Source organism: Panicum virgatum, chromosome 2K, assembly GCF_016808335.1.
Source record: "Panicum virgatum strain AP13 chromosome 2K, P.virgatum_v5, whole genome shotgun sequence".
NCBI classification, from domain to species: Eukaryota; Viridiplantae; Streptophyta; class Magnoliopsida; order Poales; family Poaceae; genus Panicum; species Panicum virgatum.
In genome coordinates, this window is record NC_053137.1 from 63,854,435 (window position 1) to 63,881,662 (window position 27,228).

General features: G+C 49.9%; 4 protein-coding genes, 1 non-coding gene and 1 pseudogene across 5 annotated transcripts; 2 read left to right on the plus strand and 4 right to left on the minus strand.

The window, feature by feature from the left end:
* Window positions 1–9,817: 9,817 nt before the first annotated feature.
* LOC120694464 (putative aminoacrylate hydrolase RutD) lies at window positions 9,818–12,482 on the minus strand. Its single transcript, XM_039977591.1, has 4 exons — window positions 11,729–12,482; window positions 10,459–10,554; window positions 10,305–10,372; window positions 9,818–10,204 (listed from the first exon to the last, which is right to left on the minus strand). Exons 1-4 carry the CDS (start codon window positions 12,380–12,382, stop codon window positions 10,075–10,077), a joined length of 948 nt encoding a protein of 315 aa, XP_039833525.1. The 5' UTR covers window positions 12,383–12,482; the 3' UTR covers window positions 9,818–10,074.
* A 337-nt stretch (window positions 12,483–12,819) lies between these two features.
* On the minus strand, window positions 12,820–14,258 carry LOC120694465 (annotated as a pseudogene).
* A 50-nt stretch (window positions 14,259–14,308) lies between these two features.
* TRNAS-GCU lies at window positions 14,309–14,390 on the plus strand. The gene has a single exon. It is a non-coding gene; the product is annotated as a tRNA-Ser (tRNA).
* Window positions 14,391–14,584: 194 nt separating this feature from the next.
* LOC120694463 (probable GTP diphosphokinase RSH3, chloroplastic) lies at window positions 14,585–18,201 on the minus strand. Its single transcript, XM_039977590.1, has 6 exons — window positions 17,595–18,201; window positions 17,295–17,480; window positions 15,948–16,408; window positions 15,615–15,773; window positions 15,183–15,537; window positions 14,585–15,055 (listed from the first exon to the last, which is right to left on the minus strand). Exons 1-6 carry the CDS (start codon window positions 18,021–18,023, stop codon window positions 14,819–14,821), a joined length of 1,827 nt encoding a protein of 608 aa, XP_039833524.1. The 5' UTR covers window positions 18,024–18,201; the 3' UTR covers window positions 14,585–14,818.
* Window positions 18,202–23,994: 5,793 nt separating this feature from the next.
* LOC120694466 lies at window positions 23,995–25,705 on the plus strand. Its single transcript, XM_039977592.1, has 3 exons — window positions 23,995–24,830; window positions 24,940–25,058; window positions 25,144–25,705. Exons 1-3 carry the CDS (start codon window positions 24,530–24,532, stop codon window positions 25,555–25,557), a joined length of 834 nt encoding a protein of 277 aa, XP_039833526.1. The 5' UTR covers window positions 23,995–24,529; the 3' UTR covers window positions 25,558–25,705.
* A 509-nt stretch (window positions 25,706–26,214) lies between these two features.
* On the minus strand, window positions 26,215–26,992 carry LOC120694467 (60S ribosomal protein L27a-3-like). Its single transcript, XM_039977593.1, has one exon. The coding sequence runs from the start codon at window positions 26,898–26,900 to the stop codon at window positions 26,463–26,465; it is 438 nt and encodes a 145-aa protein (XP_039833527.1). The 5' UTR covers window positions 26,901–26,992; the 3' UTR covers window positions 26,215–26,462.
* Between the last annotated feature and the right edge of the window lie 236 nt (window positions 26,993–27,228).

Consider the following 27,228-nt stretch of genomic DNA (forward strand, 5'->3'; position numbering starts at 1 on the left):
AGCACGCGCGCGCACCCCGGCGTAGTCAACAACAGTTTGTACAAAAGTCAGACCTCTTTGGAAATGCATTTTTTCCAGGATGCTGGGAATCGAATCGATTCGCTCCAAGTGAGGACTCGTATGCTAGAATTTCATCTCCTTTCCTCTCGAAATTGATATATGATGCCCAAGATGTTTCTTCCTTCCTTTCTTTTTTTTTTGAAATATATTTCTTCCTTTCATGCACCTGGATTTGTTGTACTCAATCTCTACTCTTACCTCAGATTTAAAGTCCCCTTCAATTTACTCACTCGTTATTCATGTCAAATTTAAAGCCCTCTTCAATTTACTCACTTGTTGTTCGGGTCAAATTTAACTCAACGCTCGTCAAATCAGCTCATATATCGACAAGCCTGAAAAGGTGAACAAAGTGGCTGAAGTTGGTCGTTGCTCACCATTTCTTCTCTGCAACAAATATGCAGAGATTTGATCACGAATCCTTCACCCTCCAATAACCACAACACGGACAGGCTAAGGGTAATGGAAAAGAAGGTGGCTGAGAGCGAGCGCACCCCAAGCCCGCCCGCACGGCAGGGTGCCCGACCGCCGGCCACCACCGGCGTACCTGCACCCACCTCCGCACCGGAGACCGTCGCCGCCTCATCCCCAGCCCGCTCGACCGCCACCCCGGCACGAGCGGCCACCTCGTCTGCGCCGGAGCTGAAAGCAACTAGGCGTTTAAGTTATGTTTTGGTAATTAATGACAATTATTATGAATTAACAAAATTCTTGAGATAAGAATGAGTATAGGTTGGTCCATGGAGAAGTGTGTCTAGAGGACATCATGAAGTTGTTTGGAGATGATGTGAAAAGGATGTGCTCAAGGCAAAGGTATAAAGATAGGGCTTTTCTATTTTTGCCGGTCACAAGGCGCTTAGTGGTTGGAAAGTGACCGGATTAATAGGATAGATAGCCGTACTATCAAGAGGGGTTTATGAACACGTGCTTGATGGCTCTATAGTACATCTTTGCTCAAACATTTGCATTGCATGCATCAGAGCTAACACGTTTTTGAAAAGAGAGGTGACTTATGGTTCAAATGAGTGCTGTCACGCAGGGGCGGATCGTCCGGCCCTAGGGAGCGGACGGTCCGCCGTACAAAAGTTTGAAATTGGCAGAAACTAGGAGTTTCTGGTGGGCTGAAAATGTCATGGGCGGACAGTCCGCCCAGGGGGTGCGGACGGTCCGCCAGCTCTTGTGTTGGTTCGGACAGAACCTTGGTGGTTCTGTCGGATGCTGAAAAATGACCTGCGGACGGTCCGGCCCGGAGGGGTGGATGGTCCGCATCTTACTTTTTGATATCGACAGCTGTTTCTATTGTGCGCATGCAAGTGAACGGCGGATGGTGCGGCCCTAGGGGCGGATGGTCCGCCGGCTAATTTTTTGAAAACGACAGAACTTGGGATGTTTCTGTGTGGTTGGAAACTCTGAAGGGCAGACGGTCTGCGCCAGGTGGCGGATGGTCCGTCAGGGCTCAAACGGTCGTTTCTGACACGCATTAAATGTTGTTCTAGCCGTTGGACTTGAAGGGCGGACGGTCCGGTTTTTGTGAGGCGGACAGTCCGCGTTTGCGCAGATTTGAACATAACGGTTGGATTTCGAGGGAGAGGCTATATATACCCCCATGGCTGGCCGTGGGGGGCTCTCTTGGCTCATTTGAAAGCATTCTTGACCTTCTAGAGCAAGCCCTTCTCTCTCTCACTCACATTGCTTAGTGGTTGCATTCTTGAGAGTGTGAGAGCATCCTAGTGCATTGCATCAAGTGTTTGAGCTTTGGAGCACTAGAGAGTCTTTAAGCAAGCATCATCAACTTGTTACTCTTGGAGGTTGCCGCCTCCTAGACGGCTTGGAGAAGTGGAATCGACGAGCTCACCAAGAAGATTGTGGTGGAGCCTTGATTTGGTTGTGAGAGGTCCTTGTGCTCACCTCGCCGGAGTGGTGAAGAGCAACTCTAGTGGAATCGAGGTTTGGAGAGGTTCATTGGTTCAAGTCGGCTCAAGATCAAGAGGTGTTCTTGATAGAGGAGCGGTTGAAACATTGAATCCACCTCAATATGGATTAGGGGTGACCGGCAAGTCATCGACACCACGGAAAAAATTCTTGTCTCTTGTGTGGTGATCTCTTTGCTCTCTTACGTGTTGCAATTTACTTTGAGCAATTTACTTTCCTAAAGCTTGAATTCATACTTGTCATCCTAGGTTGCAAACCCTCACTAGACATATGATTTAGTAGAAGTAGAAATCTCCTTGTGGTTCTAATTAAATTTGTCTAGTGTTTGTGATTGAAGCTAAAACCGCCTATTCACCCCCTCTAGTCGGTATCCTAGATCCTACAGGAGCACAACCACCCAGCGACGCCCCACTCGATCCAGCCAGATCCCGCTCACACCCAGCAGGCCTCTACCAAAATCATGGTCTCGGATGCAGATCTGAGCCCAGAGCCCCTAGATTAGGGAAGCATTGATGATGAAGACGGCGTCTACGGGCGTGATAAGGCACTCGCTGATGTTATCTCCCCGATCCGAGAGACCCAGGATGTTACTCCAGCCTTCATTGCTACTGCGGCCGCGCCGGTGGATCTGGGCAAGGGAGGACCCGAGGAGCGCACACCGAAGACCGCCTTCACTCCCCCACGGCCAGAGCATGTGGCTGTAGGGAGGGTGGAGAAACGCGCCCCATCGTCTGTCATCAATTTGGTTGCTTTCTCTTCCTCCAGCGCCAAGCTCACCTCTACCTCGGCGATGCTCGAGGCACCAGCCATTCCCCTTGCGGCGGATGGCACTGATTCCGGGAGCGAGCAGGCCACTGCCAGCGGCATGAGAGGCCCTGAAAAGCCTTTGGAGCAGGAAGACCCATCCTCTGCTTGGGTGGAGGTGAGCTACAAACACCGGCCGCCCCGAGTTACTCCTCCGCCTCCGGCGAACACCCCTGGACGCGCTCCCAACACGAAGCTCCCGGCCTATAAAGAGCTCCTCGCTGGCCGTTGCTATCGCTGCCTCGCCAAGGATCACCGGATTGCCCAGTGCAGAGACCCCTGTCGCTGTCTCTTCTGGAGGCGTTGGGGGCACCTTGCTCGTGACTGTCCTGAGAAGAGAAGAAAGGAGATCCTCCGCCGCAACCAGCAGCAACCCATCCCCTCCTCCACCGCTGCTGAATAGCCTAGCCATCGCCCCGTCCACTCCAGACTCAAATTCCCCTCCTCCAACATCCACAACCGCATCACACCCAAACCGAGCATTCACAGCCACCTGTCCTTTCCACCAGACATCCACAGTCGCCTCACCTTGCCGCCACTTGCCGCCACATGCGGTGGGGAAGATGGCATCCCACCGGGGGGTTTCGTGATGCCGGGCATGGAGGAGTACATCCTTGGTCTTCCACTGCAGCGACCGGAGCATGCCTCCATGGTGGTGGTGGCTTCCAAGGCGGTCTCGCGTGAGATTGTGCGCCTGGGCCTGCACGGGTGGTCATCACTGCGGACCCGGAGGGCTATATGCCGAGCGTGCTTGAGGTGGCTCATGGTCTAAGCCAGTAGCTTCACATCCCACGGTACAACATCCGCGTCTCCCGCCACCGTCCTGAGGATTTCCTTGTCGATTTCGACTTCTCCCCCCAACAAGATCGGGCTATTGGTGCGGGGCAGATCATCCTGCGTGGCAACCGCCTGCTGATCTGGCCCTGGCGTCCGGTGTCTCTGGGCACTGCACACCCCTGGTACTTTCATGCCAAGGTCAGTATTGAGTACATGCCGCAGGAGCTCTGGTCCGAGAAGGGAGCATCGAAGGTGCTGGGCGATTGCTGCATCATCGATCGGCTAGACAGCCGCACCTACAACAAGGAGGTCTCCCACACCTTCTCCTGCTGGGTCTGGATAGGGAATCCTAACCTCCTTCTGCGGCATCGTGGCTGCTTCATCTTCCCTCATGACGCGGGGCGTGCTGTGGAGATTGTGGACCTCCCCACACCATGACGCGGCACTCCACAGCCTCTGGAAGGTCGCCCAGTTCAGCTGCCCATCCATCTGGATGAGTACTACGACTGGACACCGCGTGAGAGGCGCACCCCGAGCTCGGGGACCGGTGAGATACCTTCCTCGAGCTCCTCCAACTCTAACCTGCCTTGTCCTGCCCACCGGTCCTTCACTTGGACGGCTGGGGTCTTGGATGGTCGTTCTCAGCCCCTCGGCCGCGCTCGCCACACGGGGGGGCTGCCGCCCCCACCACAGAGCTGAGGGGGCACGACCAGGACCCCGACAACCACCACCGTGGCCCACGTCAGCAGGATAAGCTGATGGGCCGCGGCCGAGTTCCTGCTGCTAGACGCCTGGCCGGTGCTGGCCATGGCGACATCGGGCGACGCCGATCCCGCTCGCCTGCTGCGGGGCGGCATCGCCAGTTCCAGGAGACGGAGCAACGCGGGCGTACTATGGCGAGGTTGCCACAACGGGTGTGGCGCCCGCGCGACCCCCAACGGCGAGATGATGAGGGGTGGGAGAGGCGTCGCTCCCGCTCACCTCACCATGGTGCTGGGCCACTGGAGATCAATGAGGATGACCCCATTGCTGTCTACTACAAGGTGCTTGACCACGACCCTCTCCTTGTGAACAGGTCTGCTTCATCTGTCTGCTTTGATCCTATGCTGCACGAGTTCTCTTTTGCTTCGACGACAGTGGTGTGGCCACTTTCCTTCTCGCCGGACCGCCTGGAGGTGGCGGAAGGCTCTCCGGAGTACAGGCCGACCTCGTCCCTGTGGACGCCGCCTGTGCAGCAGAAGCCGGAACACATCCGGGTGAGGGAGCCAAGTCCTCCTCCCCTGTTTGTTCCTGCGCCTGCCCAAGACACGGAAATTGTCTTTGGGCCTGGTGTGCAGCTGGACTGTGAGGCCCACCAGGCTAGCCTCGATGACATTTCGGCCCAGGTCACCCGCATGGAGATTGATGCACCTGGGCCGGAGCCGACGCCTCTGCAGCCGGAACCGGGATCCGTCAGCTTCATCGACAGGGCTTTCTCTGCCCCTCCCCATGCGGAACTACCTCCACCGGCAAGAACTCTGCGCCGTGAAGCGGTGGCCACCAGGGAGCCATCGGCTCGCATCAAGGCGAAGGCGCAGCGAGCAAGCAACAGGCTTGCTGCGCGTCCAACACCCATCTCGGTCTCCAAACGGGCGCAACACCGTTTAATCCGCGAGCTCAGCTTCATCTCCAAGGAGGCGGCGGTGGGGGGAAGATGCTGTGACTGCCTACCTCGACACATAGAAGGACACTCTTCCCCCAAAGTCTGTGGCAGCTCTGCGTTCAGCCACGCGGCTAGACAACAAGGCGGCGACCTCGGCTTTGGAGATTCTGGCTGAGGAGGAGGCGGCAGCTGCTCTGGAGGCGGCCTGATTGGTGATGGGGATTTCTATCTAGTTGTCTATCTGGTTGCATCATGTTAGCCCAGATGTCTGTTTTAATTTCTACAGTAGTGCCAACACACGCCGACGTTCGGTCGGTTGAGATAGGACAGGTGTTTGTTTACTGCATTGTTGGGATTGTGGACCGTCTTTGGGGGAGCCATATCTTGGGTCTGTTGGTGGTTGGCTCCTCCACCATGGTGTGCTTTGCTGAGTCAGCTTTAATAGAATGTTTAGTGTGTTGGCTGAATGGTGTCCTTTTGTTTCCCAATGAGTGACACCAACCTAAATCTGCTATGCTGGAATGTACGCGGTCTGAATGAGCCGGCAAGAAGGGAAGCGGTGAGAGTGCTTTTGCGGGACAATGGGGCAAAGCTGATTTGCTTGCAAGAAACCAAATTACAAGTGGTAACTGATACTCTTGTGGTGGAGACGGTGGGACAAAGGCTGAATAATTCCTTTTATCTCCCCGCTGTCGGTACCAAGGGAGGCATCTTGTTGGCTTGGGATAAAGATTTGTTTGAAGTAACCGACCCTGCATTCGGTCAGTTCTCAATTACAGCACGGGTAAAATGCAAAGCTTCAAATGCTACCTTTTTCCTCTCGGTAGTGTATGGACCCTCTGAGGACCCGCCAAAGGAAGCTTTCCTCCAAAAACTATTAAATCTCAAACCTTCCCAGGACATGGCTGGCTTTGTGTTGGAGATTTTAACCTCATCCACTCGGCAGCAGATAAGAATAACCTATGTCTTAACAGATGTTTGATGGGGCGTTTCAGATACACACTTGACACCTGTGAACTGCTGGAACTACACTTACAAAACCGGCGTTATACTTGGAGCAATGGGCAAGCCAGACCCACCCTAGTACGCCTAGATCGTTTCTTTTACAACTTGGACTGGGACACCCTGTTTTCAAATTTCTCTTTGCAAGCACTCTCCAGTTCTATTTCCGATCATTGCCCGCTTTTATTATGTCAGCAAAACAAACCTCATTTCAAGGCACATTTTAAATTTGAAATGTTCTGGACAAAAGTCCCGGGGTTCTTCCAAGTGGTCCAAGATGCCTGGGCCAAGCCGGTGGGGGGAAGAAATGCGATGATGATACTAAACAACAAGTTGTCTAACACTGCTTCTGAGTTAAGGAAATGGAGTCGAAGGGTCTTTGGTGAGGCTAGAATGCAACTTCATATGGTACAGGAGATTATTCTACGCTTGGACCAAGCACAAGAGAACAGGGTGCTCTCGGTGGAGGAAACTGGACTGCTAAAGGATCTAAAGGTGCGGGTGCTGGGTCTGGCGGCGGTGGAACGAGCCAGACGTCGACAGAGCTCTCGCTTAACTTGGCTGAAACATGGTGACGCTTGCACAAAATTTTTTCATCTAAGGATGTCAGCTCGGAAACGACGAAACTTCATTCCGGCGCTGAGAAGGAGGGATGGCACCGTTGCTTGGAAACATGACGAAAAGGAGAAAGAGGCCTTTGATCATTACAAGAACCTGCTGGGCACCAAAGTGAGCAGAACGCGCTCAATGAACTAGGACCTGCTACAACTACCAGAGATTGAGGAAGGACTTGATCATGCTTTCACGGAGGAGGAAATCAAACAGGCCATATCCTTGCTGCCTTCGGATAAAGCACCGGGCCCTGATGGCTTCACAGGAGCATTTTATAAATCTTGTTGGCACATTATCAAGCCTGAGGTTTTAGGTGCTTTCAACTGTCTGTATTGCTTCAACACCGGCCCCTTGGAGCGCATGAACTCGGCTGCCATCACCCTCATTCCCAAAAAGGAAACCACTGAAATGATCACTGATTTCAGGCCCATTAGCCTCATCCACTCTTTTGCAAAACTCATCTCCAAAGTGCTGGCAGTCAGGCTCTCTAGCCAAATTGACAAACTGATCTCTATATCACAGAGCGCGTTCATCAAGAAGCGCTGCATACAGGATAATTTCCTTTATGTCCGAAATCTGGCCCGGGCATACTACAAAACCAAAACACTGGCTTTACTTTTCAAATTTGATATTGCCAAAGCGTTCGACTCGGTTTCTTGGGAATACCTCCTTGAGCTGTTGGAAAAAAGAGGTTTCTCTGTCAGGTGGAGGAATTGGATCTCACTGATTCTTTCCTCATCTTCCTCCTCGGTGATGCTTAATGGTGTACCAGGGCCCTTCTTCCATCATGAGCGAGGACTACGGCAAGGTGATCCTCTTTCGCCCTACCTCTTCATTTTGGCAATTGATACCTTGCACCGGCTCTTTGAACTGGCCACTGAAGAAGGTGAACTTACGGAACTGTGTGGAAGGCATGCTTCACTTCGTCTGTCCCTATATGCGGACGATGCTGCTCTCTTCCTATCTCCACGCAAAGAGGAAGTGGACATCACCTTGCAAATTCTAGAACATTTCGGTGAGGCAACGGGCCTGAAAGTCAACTTGACAAAGAGCTCTGTGGCAGCGATACGTTGTGCAGACATGGACCTTCAGTCGATCCTATCAAATTTTTCGGGGCAGAGGGTCAGTTTTCCTCTATACTACTTAGGGCTCCCTTTGACGCTGGGCAGACTGAAGATGGTACATCTGCAAACAACGTTGGACAGGGTGAGAGCCAAGCTAGCTGGTTGGCAAGGCCGACTGCTCTCTGCTGGAGGTCGAAGAGAACTCGTCCGTTCGGTGCTGTCTTCTATGCCGATCTATTTGTTAACCGCCCTTAAGGTACCGAAGGGATTCAACAAAGAATTGGACAAAGCAAGACGTCGTTTCCTTTGGGCGAATGATCAAGTTTTCCATGGTGGCAAATGCAAAGTTAATTGGCCGACAACTTGCTTGCCAACTGAGGCTGGTGGTCTGGGCATCTTGGACCTGGAACGTTTTGGAAGAGCCCTGCGACTACGTTGGCTTTGGTATAGCTGGACAAATCCGGAGAAACCATGGTCCAGCTCTGATTTGCCGGTTGACAACACTGATCGCGCCTTATTTGCAGCCGCTACACGAGTACAGGTAAATAATGGAAAAAAGGCTCTCTTTTGGCATTCAAGCTGGCTTGATGGGCAGGCGCCTATCAATCTGTTCCCACAGCTGTACAAGCACAGCAGAAGAAAGAGGAGGAGTGTTGTGGATGCTATGACAGATCACAAATGGATTAAAGACATAGCACAAAACCTGACCAATGACTTGCTGTCAGATTTCTTTGGACTTTGGATGAAAATCGACGCTCAAAACTTGAATTTGGACACACAGGACGAAGATCAGATTATCTGGACGCCAACTGCCACAGGCATATTTCAGCAAAATCAGCTTACGAGCTGCAGCTGCAAGGGACGGTCAGATCGCCGGTCTCGAAAGGTATCTGGAAACCTTGGGGACTATGAATCACCGATACTTCAAAATGGATGCCGTACCCGTATCCGATACGGCCCGATACGGCGATACGCCCCGATACGGCCCGATACGCGTATCGGGAAGTATCGAAAAATTATGATTTAAAAATAAAAGATTTAATTCCCGATACTCCGTCCGATACTTCCCGATACTCCGTCCGATACTTTTGGGCCAATAACACCTCATTTGAAAGAGCATCGGGAGCCCATCAACGTAGGCTCATCCAGGTTGAACTAATCATTTAGTTATATTTGGTTGAACTTGAACATTTACTACGTATGTTGACTCTTTGGAAATGTAATATTTATTATCTATTTCGTTCTTACGAATTATTTGGCAATTTACATTTTTAAAAATATATATACTTGCCGTATCGGCGTATCCTTATTTTTTGAAAATCGCCGTATCGCCGTATCGCCGTACCCGTACCCGTATCGGCGTATCGCGTATCGGTGATACTTAGCTTGGGGACCTAACAAATGTAAATTCTTTTTTGTGGCTACTTGTACAAAATAGAATTTGGACAGCAGATCGGCTGCTCCTGCGTGGGTGGCCCAATTCGTACTTTTGCCCTCTGTGCTATCGAAACCTGGAGACCGCTTTCCACCTAGTAGCCGAGTGCCCATTCTCCAAACAGGTGTGGAGTGCGGTGGCGACCTGGGCAGATTGCCCATCAATTTCTCCTGATGGTTGGATAGCTGACCAAGATCTGCAACGGTGGTTCACAGACTTGACAACTGGTAGTAGCCAGCAGCGAAGGGGGCTCCAAACTCTGGTGCTACTGGTGATCTGGTCGCTGTGGAAGGAGAGGAACAACAGAATTTTCAGGCATGTTGAGTTAACTGTTAACAGCACCAAGATTCATTGACCTGCTGCGTGATGAAGTACAGACCTGGATTTTTGCGGGAGCGAAGCATCTGGAGAAGCTAGTTGGTAGCATCTTTCATGAGTAATTAGCATTAATATCTTAAGGCCCGCCCAGCAATCAGTCTGGGAGGGAAGTTGTAATTGGCGCCTCTGGCGCCACTAAAAACTCCTCGCTTATCAATGCATGCTGGACAATGTTCCAGGTCTTTCAAAAAAAAAACTATAGCACAAGAAATTACGCATGATGCATTCAATGGGGAATCACATATTTTCCCATTTCATCAATCTTAGGGTAATGTCAAACCAACAAATATTTACATTAATTTAAGCAGAATGCAGCTTAAACTATGAACTCTCCGGTGATCCTTGGGCCTGAATAACTTATTCATATTGGATTACAAAGAGGACTTTGGAGCTGGAAGCAAGAAGTTCAGGATTGCCTCATTGAACCGCTTTGGATCCTCCTCCTGAGGCATGTGGCCGGTGTCCTTGAGGACCTCCAACCTCGCATTTGGTCCAAGTTTCCTGCATTTGCATTGATCTTTCATAAGGTTGTTTGCAAGGTAAATGCAATGCCTGAAATCAAACTGTAATAAAAGCACATGTGAGGTCAGCACGTACTGACCTTGCCACTTCAAATCCCTTCTCTATAGGGAATATCTGGTCATGCTCTCCCCATAACACAAGAACTTCCTGAAGATGGGACAGAGGTTGCGTAAGAAGGAAACACATGGCATGGTAATGCGTTGCTGCGGTTATCTGTTTGAAAAAGAAACTACCTGAGCGAGTGGTGTAAGCTGGAACTTGTCTTTGTTGCCCAGAGTTATGCCCTTTATCAGTTCCTTCTTCTCTTCTACTTTGTCACTGTACAGATACTGCAACAGAGTATTACTGTTACCCAAATCTTGAGGTTGTACGCATGCTGAGGTCAGAAAGTTACTACTATCAATAACGGATTAGTACGCTTCTGTATTTCATTCTCCACAATAGGTATACTGGCAAATTGAGGTTGTCAAAATGTTCAAGCAGCCGCTGGGTTTTGTCGAAATGCTAAGGACCGGCAATTGGAGAATGGCAAGATCATTTCCTCCTTGGTCCTTCAACCTACTATTCCAGTAAAACCACTCATTTCCTCTTTTAACTCATGAGATCAGTATCTCTGAACTAGAAACAAGACTTGGTACCCGTGATTATGGCAGTTCATATGAGCAGTGGGTGTACCGGCTGACAGGCATGATGGCTGATCGACTATAGCAGCAAAGCCATGGGCGAAGAAGGTTCCAACTTCCAACTGAATCAATGACTGATACTACGCATATGTGTCAAGTGGCTCTTCTTGCAAAGAAATGGTTTTGTCTGGCCAGCACGAGATGGCCGTCTGCATCAACCAAATAAAGGCACACTGCACAGTGTCTAGAAGCACTAGGGTTGGGGTAAAAAGATGGCCGCCAGGCCTGTCGTTCGTTGGAATGCAGGTAGGCAGGCATGCGACGACGCGCGTGCACCGGTCGGTGACCTGTACGCCGCTCGTTCTATAAGGTCTGGACGGCTGGACCAGGCGTTTGGGGTTGATTGGAAGAGCGGCAGTGCCGGAGAAACGGTTGGGAGATGCAGGGGCCACCACAGTTGGGAGTTGATGGGGGATCCAGCGACCAGCGCGACGGTTGGGAAACCTGCGAGTCGAGGACGAGCGGAGCTTCGCTTCAGAAACAGGATTCCAACCCAGGGCCACGTCATTGGCAGGGGACGTGGCACGGCCTCGGCGTGACGTGGACACCACAGGCGGATGCGATGCAACCGATCGAGCGGCAAGACAGATGGCCCAAGAACTCGATCTCAAGCAAGTTCTCGACGCAACACGGCTGGCACGTACGGGAATGATTGAAGTGTTTGGTCCGAAGCACGGTTGCATCTATTAGCTTTGATGAATCGTAAGAAGAAAAAAGAATCCTGGCTGAGAAAAGGCAGTAGTACTCTATATTTGATCGAGGAGCAAGAGCAACCGAGTGAAGGAAAGACGAAAGATCCGACGGGCGGGCGTTGTGTTACCTGGACGAGGTCGCGGAGCACGAAGCCGGGCGTGTACCGGCGCGGGCGGTGGTAGGCGAGCTGCAGCAGCCGGCGCATCCGCTCGGGGGAGCGCGGCAGCATCACGTCCTCGACGCGCTCGGCGCCGCCGCGGCGGAGCAGCGCGCGGTCGTCGGCGTCGGCCTTGAGCAGGTCGGAGCTGGCGATCACCACCCGCTCCACCGCGCCGGGGCCCAGCAGCCTCGCCACGTGGTACGCCACGAACCCGCCGTAGCTCGTGCCGGCCACCGACACGCGCGCCGCCGCCCCGGCCGGCACCACGGCCGCCACCAGCTTCGCCACCGCCTCGGCCTGGTGGGCCTCGGAGACGCGCGCGGCCTCCGACGTGGAGGACGAGCCGCCGAAGAAGAGGAGGTCCGGGACGACGAGGCGGAACCGGCGGGAGAGCGGGCCCACCTGGCGCCGCCACTGCCACGTCGCCGGGGGGCCGAAGCCGTGGAGGAGGACGAGGACGGGGCGCGCGTCGGTGACGCCGTCGGCGCCCGGCGGGAAGCGCCAGCAGTGGACCGTGGTGGTGCCACCGTCGAGGGGCACGGACGCCTCCACGAGGCCCGCCGCGGCGAAGCGGCGGCGGAAGAAGGCGTCGAGCAGCGGCGCGATGCAGAGCGTCGGCATTGCGGCGGCGCGCCCTTGCGGTTGGGATCGAGTGACGTCGTGGAATTCAAGCGGTCGGTTGGTGTCGTACGTGCGAGGGCCGAGACACCGGACGGAGAGTCGGAGACAGATATATGGGCAGAGAGCGAGCCAACATTCGCAGGGTGTATTGTTTTCCGAGGACTCTCCGGCTGTTCTGTTGCATCTGTTTTTGCGTGTCTTTTTTCTTTCTCAGGAGTCCAGATTACTCACAAGAACATTGCGATTTGTAAAAAGTTCTGCCCATGTCACGAATGGTCTGTGCGGTTTACCTCTGTTACTGTGTGGGAGTTAACCATTTTGGTCCTTGGGTAGGATTGGAAAAGGGCATCTGAATATAGGGAAAAGACGGGACAGAGGATTTGTCTTCATGATCACCTCAAAACACCTTGACCACTGCCTTAAGCCATACTGCAGGAGAATGGAAATGATTTGTCTTGTCTTTCAAAAAAAAAAGAAATGATTTGTCTTCACGATCGACAAATTTACTAGTACCACATTACAAAGGATTTGTTCTGCGCATGCTCACTACTAGTACTAGGGTCTAAATACAACTTGAGAATTTGAGATAGTTGATGCTGATGCAGCAACATTTGCTGAATGCACTAGGTAAAATGATAAGCGAACAATGGCGACGAGACCTAAAAAATCCATAATTTATAACTAAAGAAAGACAATGAGCCCATGATCAACCGTTGATGTCCAGTCTTCATCTTCTCTGTCTCACGGCTGCAACTGCCATGGCATTGATCTGTGTCTGCTTATTGCTGGTGCTATCATTGTGCTCTTGTTCAGTGTTGGAATTAGGATCTGAACCTTCATCGTCATCCTCGGTTTCCTCAACCTGATCGAGGGACGGCATAGCCGGACGATCAACTAGGTAATTTGGGCTCAGCATTGTGTCCTCAAGAGACGGGAGAGGGATCCATCCAGGAGGAGCAGCCGCCTTGTGCAGAGGGATCGTGTTCCTGCTGCGCGCCAGGTCAAAGATAACCTGTCCAAAGTGGAGAAATTCGTCAGGTTGCGACAAAACTACCAATCTATCATTCATGCGTGGATTTGACTGCAAGATGGTTCTTTTCTAATGTGATTCCTAAAAGAATTGTGCAAAGATCATTAGGTGAACAAAGCAGTGTGGAATCTTTTTGGATTTTATCGAGCCTTCTAGAAGGGAGGGGGGGGGGGGGGGGACGACGAGTCCAAATCACTCATGCTCTATGTACAATCACAACCTCCATACTTGACTTTTGAGCTTGGGATCACTGATCACATGGGACTCACCCCGAGACTCAAAGGTCGGTGCTGTGCATCTCAATATCTGATGTTCTTATAAACACTGACCAAGTACACAAACACTGAAAATCTTCGATAGTAACAATTCGTTCGATTTTTACACGAACGCACAGGACCCCGACTCGAGAAACGCTTAGGCAGGCATGATCAAGCAATCAAACAACAGATTCCACAAAACTAAGCAACGGCGTGTCGGGATTGTTTGGGGCTACCTCACGGCGCGGCGGCCCGGGGGAGAACGCGGACTTGGCCCGGATCGCGAAGTGCACGTTGTCGGCCTCGAGCGACGCCCTGCTGGCGTGGTCGGCGTACGCCCTGGCCTCGCCGAGCACATCGCCCGCGTAGCGGCGGGCGAGCTCCACGAATCGGTCCACCACACGGGGGTCGTACTCGCACTCCCCCTCAGACCCACGGAGCGCAGGATCCCCCGCACCATGGGCGCGTCCCGCGGCTCTTCCCCGGCCGCCGCCGGCGGAGTCGACGCCAGTACGGCGGCGTCCATTAGGGCAGAGTACGGGAAGGGGAAAATGGCGGCGATTCGCGGGGAAGATGGCACGTTTAAGTATTCAGATTACTATAGATGTTAGAGCTTTGGGTCCTTTCGCAACCAATAACGACGCTTTGGCCGAGTGGTTAAGGCGTGTGCCTGCTAAGTACATGGGGTTTCCCCGCGAGAGTTCGAATCTCTCAGACGTCGGTATATATTGTTGCATTTTTCCCCCTTACCTGTAAGGTCCCTTTCGTTTCACAGTTTAGGGTTAAAACTTGGAAACAGTAGAGTTTTTTTACACAACTCTTTCTTGGAGGTATTTTTTAGAGTAAATCCCATTCTGACCTTATAGAATTGATAAAACGTTATCCAAAGCATGTCCTGGGTTAAATTCCAATATGTTTGACATATTTACAGATTACCTTTCTTCTACTTTATATTGAAACAAAAGTGTACATGTTACACATATCAGTTAGAGAGAAATAAACTTCCTAAGCTTTCCTTTTCTTTTCAAAAGATCCTTTTGTTTCTTGACTCTTTCACGTCTCTAGGCTGTCAGCGCAGGAGAAGCTAAACTTCAGATGCTTTACATGTGGTTCCACGTCATGTATTTACAAGGTATTAATCTACGGCTGTCAGGACTGAGAAACGGCGAGACGGTGATCAAACATTTGTTGGAACTCCCTCGTATAACTTCCAGGTTTGCATGGGGCTGAAGGGATCAATTCAAGAACATCGCCCATTTTTAGCTCTTGGTTCCAGTCGTGGACAGCCTGGCAGTTCAGCCTCAGCCTCAATGGCATGCCGTAGTTAGAAGACCTCTTAAGTAGGTCCAATATCGTTGAATTTTGGGGGAGTTCTTGCACTGACATCTGAAGACACACAAAAAAAAATTGAGTTTTCCTGCTCAAGGATGAAGTCACTAACACAACAGAACGAGGGACCAAATTTGAAATCTGTGGTTAATGGGACAGTACAGTAGTAAAGGATGGGAGGTACCTTCTCGTTCTCCAGAAGTATTACTAGAACTGGTCCACTGTGGTCACATTGTTTGGAATAGGAGAACGGACAGACATCAGAGTGTGACCTAATCGTGTGTATGTTGCTCGGTGAAGTGTCAGGTGCAAGTGATGAAGGATGGTCAATGTGCAAAGTTTCACGCTGATATGTAACCACCCTTCTAACCCATTCAACCATTTCAGGAACAGATGAAGAGCAATTCCGAACATCTTCCTTGTATCTCCAATGTGCAGCAATTCCAAACTCTGCCTGCAGATGCATGTCCCTAGTGCGAATCTGGATTTCTAGTGGGAGCATTTCTTTAGTGAGCACAACTGTGTGCAGGGACTGATACCTACAGTTTGGCAGAACATTTTAGTTACCAATGTGGATTGCATTATTGCATTTTAGCATAGTTTTGCATAGGCATACCCATTTGTTTTGGGGCTGCTGATGTAGTCTTTGAACTTCCCGGGAATTCGAGGCCACAGGTGATGGACAAGCTCTAATGCAGCGAAACAATCAGATCTGTTCTCAACTATAACACGCACCCCCTGTATATCATAAACTTCATCCATGGCCAGTTTCTTCCTGTAGTTAAGTGCAAAAAAAGTAGCACACTTAATGATAGTATATTTTCAGCTAACAACGTTCCTTCGAGATGTTATACTGGAGTTAGTGCAGGACTCGGAAGGAAGAATGATTTGTACACCTTTACTCTCTCTAGTAATACCTACAAAAAGAAAGCATGAGACACTAGATTACCTTGCCATCTTGCTGTGGATGCTGTAAACGCTCTTGTGCCTCCCATATACTGCATAATACGATAATCCTCTCACGTCAAGGGCTTGTTCCAGTCGCCTCGTTGCAGCTGCGATCATATCTCTGTTGTAGAATTCGAGAAGGTTTGTTGACAGTTCATCAAATTTATCTGTGTAAAGATACTTGAAGCACAAATTTTCAAGCTGTTCCTTCCAATTCAAGATTCCCAATTGATTCGCCAAGGGAGCAAATATTTCCAGAGTTTCCTTTGCAAAGCTCTGCTGTTTGATCTTGGGCAAAGAATCCAACGTCCTCATGTTGTGTAGCCTGTCAGCAAGTTTAATGAGCACAGCTCTTGCATCTTCCGTGGCAAGGAACACTGTGCGTAATCTGTCAGCTTCATCCATTCTACTAGCTGTATCATTTCTACGAGCCAGTTTGCTGAAATGACTTAGATTTGAAACCTATAAAGATGGCGAGAAAACTATTGTTTAGTTGATTGAGACACAATATCATCACCGTTACCAAGAAAATAAACCAAGATGTCACAAGGAACAGAAGTTTCCTCAACATATATTAGGTGTAAATATTGACTTTAGACACAAATAACACAAAGCATTCATTAATCATTAGCAGAACAAACAACAGAATCTTCCAAATTCCAAGTAAATTGAAGTTGCTGTGACATCATAAATAATACATCCTATCGACAAAGAAAACAAAAGGGAAAGAATGGAACACAAAAAAATTGGATTAGATGACCAACCACAGGCTGATTTTACATTACTGAAACTCTGAAAGATAAGTCATTCCTAGATTCAGCAAGTGCCTACTATAATATAGGGGTGATGGTAACGTAATACCTAACAAAGATAGGCACAACAAAAATCTATTCTAGAAGCTCCATGAACAAAGTAACCATCAATAAGTTCTGCCAGTCACAATCAGATATATAGCACCACCCAATTCCTGGTCATGGAAAACGACAAAGCCAAGAAATATCATAATAAAACAAGAGGGGTCCATGAGAAAGCCTCTTTGTAGAACTGCAGTCCTTTGTGATCTGAGTTTGCACTCCATCACCGCTTATGCTATGCTCAAGTGTAGGGCATCGATGACACGCTCTGATTTTATTATGCAATTTGTGAAATAATATGTGCTGCCTGCAAGAAGTGGTCTTTACTATAGTACTTGCAGCAACACTAAATTCAACGATTCTACTGCCGGATATATATATATAGTTGTCAAAGATGAATTATTTCTCCTAAAAACAAGATACTAGCCACAAAAAAACAAGAAATTATTAGTGCGTGTGCCGTCTGATCATATCCAAGAGATCGAATTAATTACCCCCTTAACAAGGTCGGCGACATCAGCACCGAACTGCTCGGAGATGAAACAGTAGTCGAGGCCCGCGTCGTCCACCGTGTCGTGCAGCAGCCCGGCAGCGACGACGGCAGGGCCGGCGCCGAGCTCCGCGAGCAGCGCCGCCGTCTCCACGCAGTGTTCCAGGTAAGGGTCGCCGCTCGCGCGCACCTGGAGGAACCAATCGCCCAGCCAAGCAAACGCAGTTCAGCCACTTCAGCAGCTCGCAGGCCACAACAAATGAATGCAAATGCGAGCGAGCGCGACAGGGACACGGTCGAGCACCTGTCCGCGGTGGGCCGCCTCGGCGGCGGCGAAGGCCCTCCGCACGAGATCGTCGCGGAAGATGGCGTACCGCGACAGCAAGCCGGCGAGAATAAGCGCGGGAGGTCCGCCGTCGCCTTCATCTCCCCCAGACGCCACGGCGGCGCGTGCCAGCCTTGCGGACGGCGAGCCGCGGCACGGCGCTCGGGGCGCCGCGGAGTCAGCAGGGCGCGAGAGGGACAGGGCCGGCGGCCCTCGGGGCTCCGCGGGGTCGGCGCAGAGCGAGAGGGAGAGGGACATCGGGGTCCGGCACCGCGAATACGCCGCCCGCAACTCGGCGGCGGCCGGGGCTCCGCGGGCGGCGAGGAGCTCCAGCGCCGCCGCTGGTGACTGCGGAGCGAGGCGGGGGTGGGGGCGGCATTTGACCGGGCGGGTGATCGACGGCGGCATGGCTCACGAGCGATTGGGAGCGAGGGGAAGCCGACGGAGACTGGCTGGCCTGCAGGCGATGAGGCGAAGGTGGGGAGGGAGAGCGGACAGACAGAGGAAGAGAATCGTGGGAGGAAATGGTTTCGGGGGTTGGGCTCCTCGGTTTCGCGCGGGGTCGCGCGGTTATGAATAGTAACCGGCTTTGCTCGGGGATCGGGATGCATATTTTCGTGGGTCGACCTAATGACCCAGTACCCAAAACTCAAAATTTGGTGTAAAAACTCATCAGGCCGATCCACAAAAATCTGGTGTCAAATTAGTAAAAAAAAACCAGCGTTAATTGGGTAACCCAGTTCACAATTCTTCACGCGCCCAATCTTCTCGCCCAGCGCGCCGGCGCCGCCGCTGGCCGCACGCGACTCGGCCGCACCGGTCTCGCGTCACCGTGCGTATCTGTACCTCAGGCGTTGCTGATGCCGCCCCTCCTCCCCGCACGCCGCAGCTCGCCCGGCGCCGGCGAGTCCCAACAGCCCCCAGCCTGCGTGGTCCTTACTTCTGCAGACCTTGCCTCCGCGATCAGCCTGAGTGTCACATGATGCTCCACGCTCGTGCAACCATTGCTGAAGAGTCGCTCACCTCCTTTTTCGCACCACCGCACGTAATCTTCTTTTCGCTTCCAATTTCATCTCCTCCAAGCTCCTGCACGTCCGGCTCCAAGGAAAATCGCAGGAGCTTGACAGCCCCTGGCCGCACGGCGATGGAGCTCGTGGATTCAGCCCGCACGGCCACGGCAGCGCTCAGCGGCACCGGCCCGCTCAGTGGCGGATCTCGCAGGTGACACCGGCCGCAAGATGGCTGCAGCGCTTGTCGGCCCCGCCCGCGCGGTGGCGGAGCTTGTAGGTCCCGCACGCGCAGCGGCGGATCTCGCAGGGGACACCGACCACGGGATGGCTGCAGCGCTCGTCGGCCCTGCCCGCGCGGCGGCGGAGCTCGTAGGTTCTGCCGGCCCAGCTGCAGTGGAGGTCGGCAGCCCCAACCGCATGACCGAGCTCGCGGTTGTCGCTTGCGGGCGGCGGCGGTGCTCGAGGCTGAAGGCCATAGTACATGTTTAAGTTTTCGGGTATTCCTTGGGTTCACTGGTTTATTTAGTATATTGGGTTGGGCCAACCCAGAACCCATAAATATAACAATGGGTTGTATGGTTCTGTCACTAGTTGACCCAATTTCAACCCACTTGCATCATGATTTGGGGAAGTTGCTTGCTCATTTGCAGTTTAGGCCTCGCGTTGTTAGATAATACTATTTGGACCTTAGAAATGCAGACGTTAATTTGAGGAATATATATATATATATTTGTATGGGCAAGTGGCAAACAAATGAATTTGATTTTTTTTCTTTTTACATAAAATTTTTCTCGTGTATTCAATTGTGTGCGCAACAGAGTTATTCACACTTTGAGTACTTACTAATTTGTTCTATTGTAAAAGGTACTTGGTTTTCCGAATACCATTATATGATTGGATTGAGTTCTCTTATATATTTTTTTAGCTAATGGGAAAAGAGTATCCAGCTTTGATCTCTGGAGAGGCTACATCTGAATCGAGTTCTCTTACGTCAGTATTCCAAAAGTTTCCTTCATCATCCACATCCAGGGGTGGTAATGGGCCATGGCTCTAGTGGTTTCTTCACAGCCCAACAAAGTCCTTAAATTTTTTTAGTTCAAAATTGTATATGATTATAGCCCGGCCCTTAAATTTTCTAGTTCAAAATATTGGTCCCTTTACCATCCCTATCCACATCCACCCAAAAAACTGATCATCATGTTATCACTCCCTACCTTGCCTTACTCCATCATTAGCCGTACCTAGGGGTGGTAAAGGGCCCAATATTTTGAACTAGAAAATCTAAGGATCGGGCCCTAAAAGGGCCGGGCTCTAAACATATGTATTTTTGAACTAAAAATTTTAAGGGCCCTATTGGGCTGTGAAGAGGCCACTAGGGCCATGGCCCATTACCACCCCTAGCCGTACCTCTCACAACCATCACACACCACCTTGTTAACCAAAGTCCTTTCACGCCTGATCCTATCCACCACATTCGTCTCACGGGCTCTACTCTTGCCATCTCACTAGCTAGCCAACGAAAAAATAGTGCCACGTGCAAGCTGGTATGGTACCAACGACCTTCTCTTTACGACTTGGGATAGTTGATAACTCATTGAAGTCCAAAATCCTCAAACCACAAACCCTAGTAGTTTCTAGCTAGAACGGTACAAAATAAGGCATAAGAAAATGGCATGGTTCTTCACTAAGACGGTAAAATGCATACACTCCAAGGGTGCTCTGTGTAAGAGTCTGATAGGGTGCTCGCTGCAAAATGAACACGATAAGAACAGCACGAGGAAATCACTGAAGCGGGCGCGGATGAGAACGACGGGGAGAAAGGATGCACGGCTTCGTCCACAGGGCTTGACGCGCGCCCAAACAAACGTGCCTATCTCTCCCTGGCAGGTGGGGCCGAAAGAGCGCGGGGCCCGCGTGCCCCGCACCGCCGCGAACGGGAGGACACGGCTTCGGTTCCTTGTGCGTGTGGACTGTGGAGGACGTGGGGGAGGGTTGCTTGCCGGTTCGGCGAGAATAGTAACGTTGCAGTTGCAGAGACGGCCGCCCTGTGCTGGCATCTGTGTGTTCATCGTGTCAGTTCGTTCCGCCATGTTTCACCCATGGCCTCTTCATCGTGTCAGAAATGTTGCCCATTGCTTATTCCAGCCGTTCTGCGCCGCCTGTGGCTGGGCTGATCAGCCAGTCCAGCCAGCAATCGGAACGGGGCCATGGATAACCACTGGTTGCGCGTGATCGAACCCGCCGGTTGGTGCGCGCCGCGCCGAGTGCGGCCGTCCGCTGCCGGCGGCGACGTACGTGGACGCAGTCGCCCACGTCAGTGACTCCATCTCCATGGGATCGGCGGTTCGGGGAAGCGGGTACGGCCGGGGATTCCAGCGGCAGGACTAGCGCTGAGACGGTTTCAGTTCTACAAGTTCTACACTGCTTGTGCCATTGCCGAGATTCATTTCCGACGTTTTCAGAATCTAACTCGCTAGTTTATAAATTTTGCGGAGTTGATTGCAGATAAACAGTTTCAGAAATATGAGATGCCACAGATTTATTTTCCAACACACAATGATATGCTCTAGAAGCAGCTTTAGCATTCATCCAGTAAATCAGATGCCACAGCAAACATCTAATGCAACACCGCTGGCATTCAACATCCAACAACGTACAGTATGATGCAAGGTTACTGACAATTCAGAACTGTTCGGTTCAAAACAAAAAGAACGTTCACAGCATCGTACATGAGGCACTGAGCAGCCAATCACAAATATCCCTGTTGCAAGAACTTTTGCTGAAACAACACTCATCGTTCAAACATGCAACTGAATATGATCAGATCATCATGCAAATATACCTCTATATATGAACAGATGAGCTCACAATTGGCAGACACATTTAAACCAAACCCACGAGCAATAACGAGAGAAAAATTAAAGCATTTTTTCCAATATGGATTAGCAAAGTGTGGGTGATCAATCCAAAATAAGCATGTTGATCGACACAGTTCAGGTGTGATGGCATCATAGGAGAGTCACAGCTTAGATAAAAGGCAGCATCACAAAAATGAAGAAAGCAGTATTGTGGAATTATGAGAAACAGGGCAATGTCAGCATTCAAAGACCAAACATGTATTCAGAGTATACAACTAAACATACTAGTAACACCCTTCCAAAAACTAGGAATACAATCTACAGACTACACATTGCATCAGACATCATAGTTATACAGTTCACATACTACAGTAGAAGCACATTCCACGATTATTATGTCAATCTAATAATGCAAGACAATACAACACTCTATTCACAGGACAGTAAAATCACAATTTCGCGATAATAGCATCAATAAACCTAAAAATATTAACTGGCATCACTAAATGCAAGAACTTCAATGATCACATAACGAGGGAACAATACATCCAGAATGTGTGGCTTTCTATTTGCAAAGACTTAAAAATAACCAAGCAACAGCTGATAACCAAAAAAAATGTTCAAGGCTCAGGCTACCAGGTTCATGGCCATCTACACATGCATCTTAGTTTGCGATCTCTAGAAAACAATCCACGGAATCAAGGTTATATTAGTCGATTAACCTTATACCAAGGTTCAAAAAAATGTTATTAAATGTCGTTTAATCTCGATTAAACGTTAGGCCTCCACGGAGGCCTAACGACTCGTTTAGGGCCTAGGCGCCAATTTAGGCACTGGGCGCGCCTAGACGCTAAGCTAGGCGCTAGGCGGCGCGGACGCGTGAAAAAAACAGGGCTAGACATCGCTGGGCGGGCGGGCGGCGGCCACGCGCGCGAGGAAAGTGCGAGCGGGCTGCAGGCAGATGGCGCGCACTCGCGTGGGAAAAAAGCGCGGGCTGCGGGCAGATGGCGCGCGAAAACAGAGCGGGCAGATGGGCGATTAGATACTCTGCTCCTTTTCTTTCCTCACACACGTGAGCTGTGACCCGCCGCCGCTCTTCTGCTGGTAGCGAGCGGACCCCTGCTCCAGAAATCGCACGGCCTGGAGGGGAATCGAGGGTGCTGCTCAAGAAATCAGCACATCCTCGAGGGGAATCGAGTGCTGGCGCAGACGGGGGTGTTCTCATGCAGTCCGTCCCCTGCTTTGTCGCCGGCAAAGCCCTGCGCCCCCTGCTGCACACCCGCATCCTCCTCAGCTCCTCGACATAGATCCAATTCAGGTGCTCCTTCAATCCCTCCCTCCCCATGTTAATATGTTAATTTCTCCTTCACGGGTGTAGTAATGTGATTCTGCCTTGGACTAGTTTGTCCCTTATCCTGCGAATTTGTGATTGCTTGTAGTATGTCAACATCCGAGGCTGCTGCTACTGCTGATACTACAGCAGCGGCTCCACAAGTCGCTCAGGTTGACAACCACCTAAAGAGGAAGTCATCTGATATAGGCTGGGAGTGGGGACGCCTCTGTGATCCCAATGACAAGAACAGAGTCAAGTGTCTTCTTTGTGGAAAAAAGAGCACAGCAGGAATTTATCGCCTTAAGCAGCATCTTGCTCATGTTGGCACATCTATTGTGAAGTGCCCAAAAGTGAGTGAGGAAGTTAAGCAAAAGTGCAAGAGGAATCTTGATGAAACAACAAAGAAGAAGAAAGATAAGCAGCAACATGATAGAGAGGTCAGGGAGAATGTGCAACTTGCAACAACTGAAGACTAAGTGATAGAAGTTGAGTCACTTGCTGGAAGCTCAAGTACACCTCGCAAGCTAGGACCCATGGACAAATTTACACGTCCCATTGATCCCAAGTTAAGCAGTGCTGCAGCTAAGATGCAACAAAACATAAATGATGCACTTTGGAAAGAGAGAACACGCCAAGTGCAGCAATATGTTGCTAGATGGGTGTATACACATGGTATGTTATGTACTCAAGTAATTTACCAATCCTTATTGCTGCAGCCTTCTTACTTGTTCCAATCCATGCATTATTAGTTGCTGGAATTTTAATTTTCTGCACCAATCTATTTTGCAGCTATCCCATTCAATGCTTGTGATAATGATGAGTTCAAGAAAATGGTTGAAGCTATTGATCAATTTGGTCCTGGTTTCCAACCTCCTACTCAGCATGATTTTCGGGGTAAATTGTTGGAAGAGGATCATGCAAGAACCAAGAGCTTGCTACAAGACCGTGAAGACGAGAAGATTAAGCATGGCTGCTCCATCATGACTGATGCTTGGACAAATATGAAGAGAAGAAGTATTATGAGCCTGTGCACAAATACTAGTGAGGGAACAACTTTTCTCAAGTCAAAGGAGATGTCAGATCAGTCACACACTAGTGAGGTTATATATGAGCTGGTTGACAAGGCAATTGAGGATGTAGGTGCTGAAAATGTGTGCAGATTGTGACAGATAATGCTTCTAACAACATGGGAGCAAAGGCATTGCTACATATCAAGAGGCCAAACATATTTTGGACTTCTTGTGCAACTCATACCATCAATTTGATGCTGCAAGGTATTGGTAATATTCCAAAATTCAAGAAGACAATTGATCTAGCAAAATCATTCACTATCTTTGTCTATGGCCACCACCGAACCTTGGCATGTTTGAGGTCCTTCACCTTGAAGAGAGAAATCATAAGGCCAGGAGTAACCAGATTTGCTACAGCCTATCTTACACTGCAAAGTATGATGGAAAAGAAGGATTGTCTAAGGAAGATGGTGGTTGATCCCAAGTGGTATGATTTACCTGATGTAAAGACCAAGAAGGGCAAGGATGCTACAGCCACGGTGTTGAACATTCGTTTTTGGAAAACGTGTCCCTTTGTTTGAAGGTCTTTGAGCCCTTGGTGAAAGTTCTACGTTTGGTTGATGGGGATGTGAAGCCATCTGTGGGTTATGTGTATGGAGAACTTCTCAAGGCAAAGTGGGAGATCAAGGAGGCATTTGGAAATATGGAAAGGAACTACAAAGAAGTGATGGCTATTGTTGACAAGAAGATGAAAAATAGGCTTGATTCTCCATTGCATGTGGCTGCATATATGCTAAATCCATACTATAGTTACAACAATCCAGCAATCTTCTCTGATTCAATTGTAGTGGAAAAATTCATGCAATGTGTGGAGACCTTTTATTATGGTGAGGATGGTAAGGAATATAGGACTGTTAATGAGGACTTGGAAAAATTCCAAAAGAGACATGGATCCTTCTCAAAGAAGATGGCAAGGAGCTGTGAACGCTTTGAGTTCAATCCGGGTAAGCTTTTGCATCATTCTGTCCAGATTATTTTTCAGCAATCAATTCTGTCCAGATTTTTTTGCAATCAGTTTTGCACATGTTTGATACAATTTACTTCATTTTGTAGCATCTTGGTGGAGGCTTTATGGAGGAGGAGCACCAGATCTGCAAAGAATGGCTATTAGAATCCTCTCACTGACATCTAGCTCTTCTGGATGTGAAAGGAATTGGAGCACCTTTGAACAGGTCAGTTTCTAGTCTCTACTAATTGCTCTCTAGTCCCAATTTAATGTACATGTGCTGATGTTGGAATTTTGGTTTTTGGTTTCAGCATCATACAAAGAGAAGGAAACAGAGCGCTTCAACTCTAGTATACATCCAATTCAATAATAAATTGATGTCCAAGAAGGAGAAGATTACCAGAAAGAGTAACTATGAAGTGCTGCTAAGTAGTGATGCTTCTGAAGCTCAAGGATTTTTCTTTGAGGGAGGAGATGATCATGCATTGGTTGTCTTTAGGGATGAGGAAGATGAGGGAGAAATGCCGGGGACAGGGATACCATGGAGTGTCCTTGGAGAAGCAATGGGAACTAATGAACAGCTTGAACCTAGGAGAAGTGCAAGAGTGGCTAGAGAGGTGGATGAAGAAGAGTGGGAATCTGAATCTGAAGATCCTGGTTATGAGGAAGATGATGTTGCCTATGATGATGATCAGGACGAAGAAGCAATTCTAAATATATATTAATATCTAGTTATCTACTTATCTTTAATTTGTGTGTGGACCATAAGACCATTATTGTGTGCTGTACTATTTAATTTCTGGACCATTAAGGCACATGATAAACTGCTAGTGTTGTTTGTATATTTTATTGTGATCCTTTGCCTTGTGCTGCTGCCATGTTGTTTGGAAGCTTGGCTGTGCATGTACAGTATTGAGCTGCCCCTTATAGATGAGTTTCTACTCTTTCCCTATTATTTGATTGTTTGGTTTTTAGATTATTAACTTGTCTCTCTTTGATGGTTAGCTGCTGTTGGATGCAAGAAGCCAAGGAAGAAAGAAGCCAACATGTGTGCAGCAACAGCAAGAGGTATGTTCAGTTCACTACTTAGTAGTGTTATTATTATTATTACTTAGTACTTGCTAATAATCTTGCTCTCAGCAGCAAAAAATAAAAAAACACACAAACGATTAATCACGTTTAATCTACATTTAATCTTCCTAGGCGCTAGTCGGTAGCCTAGCGCCTAGCGTTTTCTTGAACATTGCCTTATACCAAAAGAACATTCTACAACATGAGGCTTTTCAACCATAAAACACACATTTCACACCGTTCCTTCCTAACAGAAAATATTGTAATGCAATTACAATTACGAATTACACAACATTAGAGATAACGGGTAATGCATCACGAATCAATTACACGTATGAAATTGTGATAACTGGCAGTAAAAGATAGCGTTGATATATCTGAGATATTTGATATGAACTGGCATCACTAAGTGCAAAAATCCTCATAAGTACTGTTCCACCAGGCAGGAGCCACGGCAATTTAAAAAGCTAGCAAGTCTTCTTAACACAAATAGCTGAGACAGGAAGGCAGTACTAGTTCAGATATAGATCTCAAAACAGAGGCAAGCAAGGACTGAAACCTAAGCGGTGAGCACGACGGCGCCGCCGGCGGCCTTGATCTTCTTCTCGGCGACCTTGGAGATGAGCTTGGCCTTGACGACGATGGGCTTGGACGGCAGCTTCCCCTTCCCGAGCACCTTGAAGTAGCCGAACTGGGTGACGTCGATCTGCGGGGCCTTATCGGCGCCGGCCTCCGCCTCCTTCTCGGCGGGCACCATCGACCAGAGGCGCTCGACGTTGACAGCCGGGCAGTAGAACTTGTTGCGGAGCTTGTGGAAGTAGCGCATACCCACTTTGCCGAAGTACCCCGGATGGTACTTGTCGAAGAGGATTCGGTGGTGGTGCATGCCACCGGCGTTACCGCGGCCACCGGGGTGCTTCCTGTGCTTCCCGATACGGCCGTGCCCGGCGGACACGTGACCGCGCTTCTTGCGGTTCTTCTTGAAGCGGGTCGTCATCGCCGCCGCCGCCGCTCGCCGCCGACTTACCTGGGCAGCGCCTGGGATGGGAGTGGTGGAGGCGGGGGAGGGAGTGGAGGAGGAAACCCTAGGAAACGGGAATGGAGTGATCTTATAAGGCGGGCGCGCGGTGCGGCCGCCGTCGGATGTCGAATGGTGGATTGGGGGCCGTTGATGGGGCTTTCTAGGGTTTTTTGTGGTGGGGTGTACGGAGTAAGGCGCTATTGGACTGGGCCAGAATTTAGTGGGCCGTTTTCGGGAGGTATGGGCTTTGAATTGTTTCCAAGGGTAGGCAGGCCCTTTGGTTCACCTGACGCTGCAAATCGGC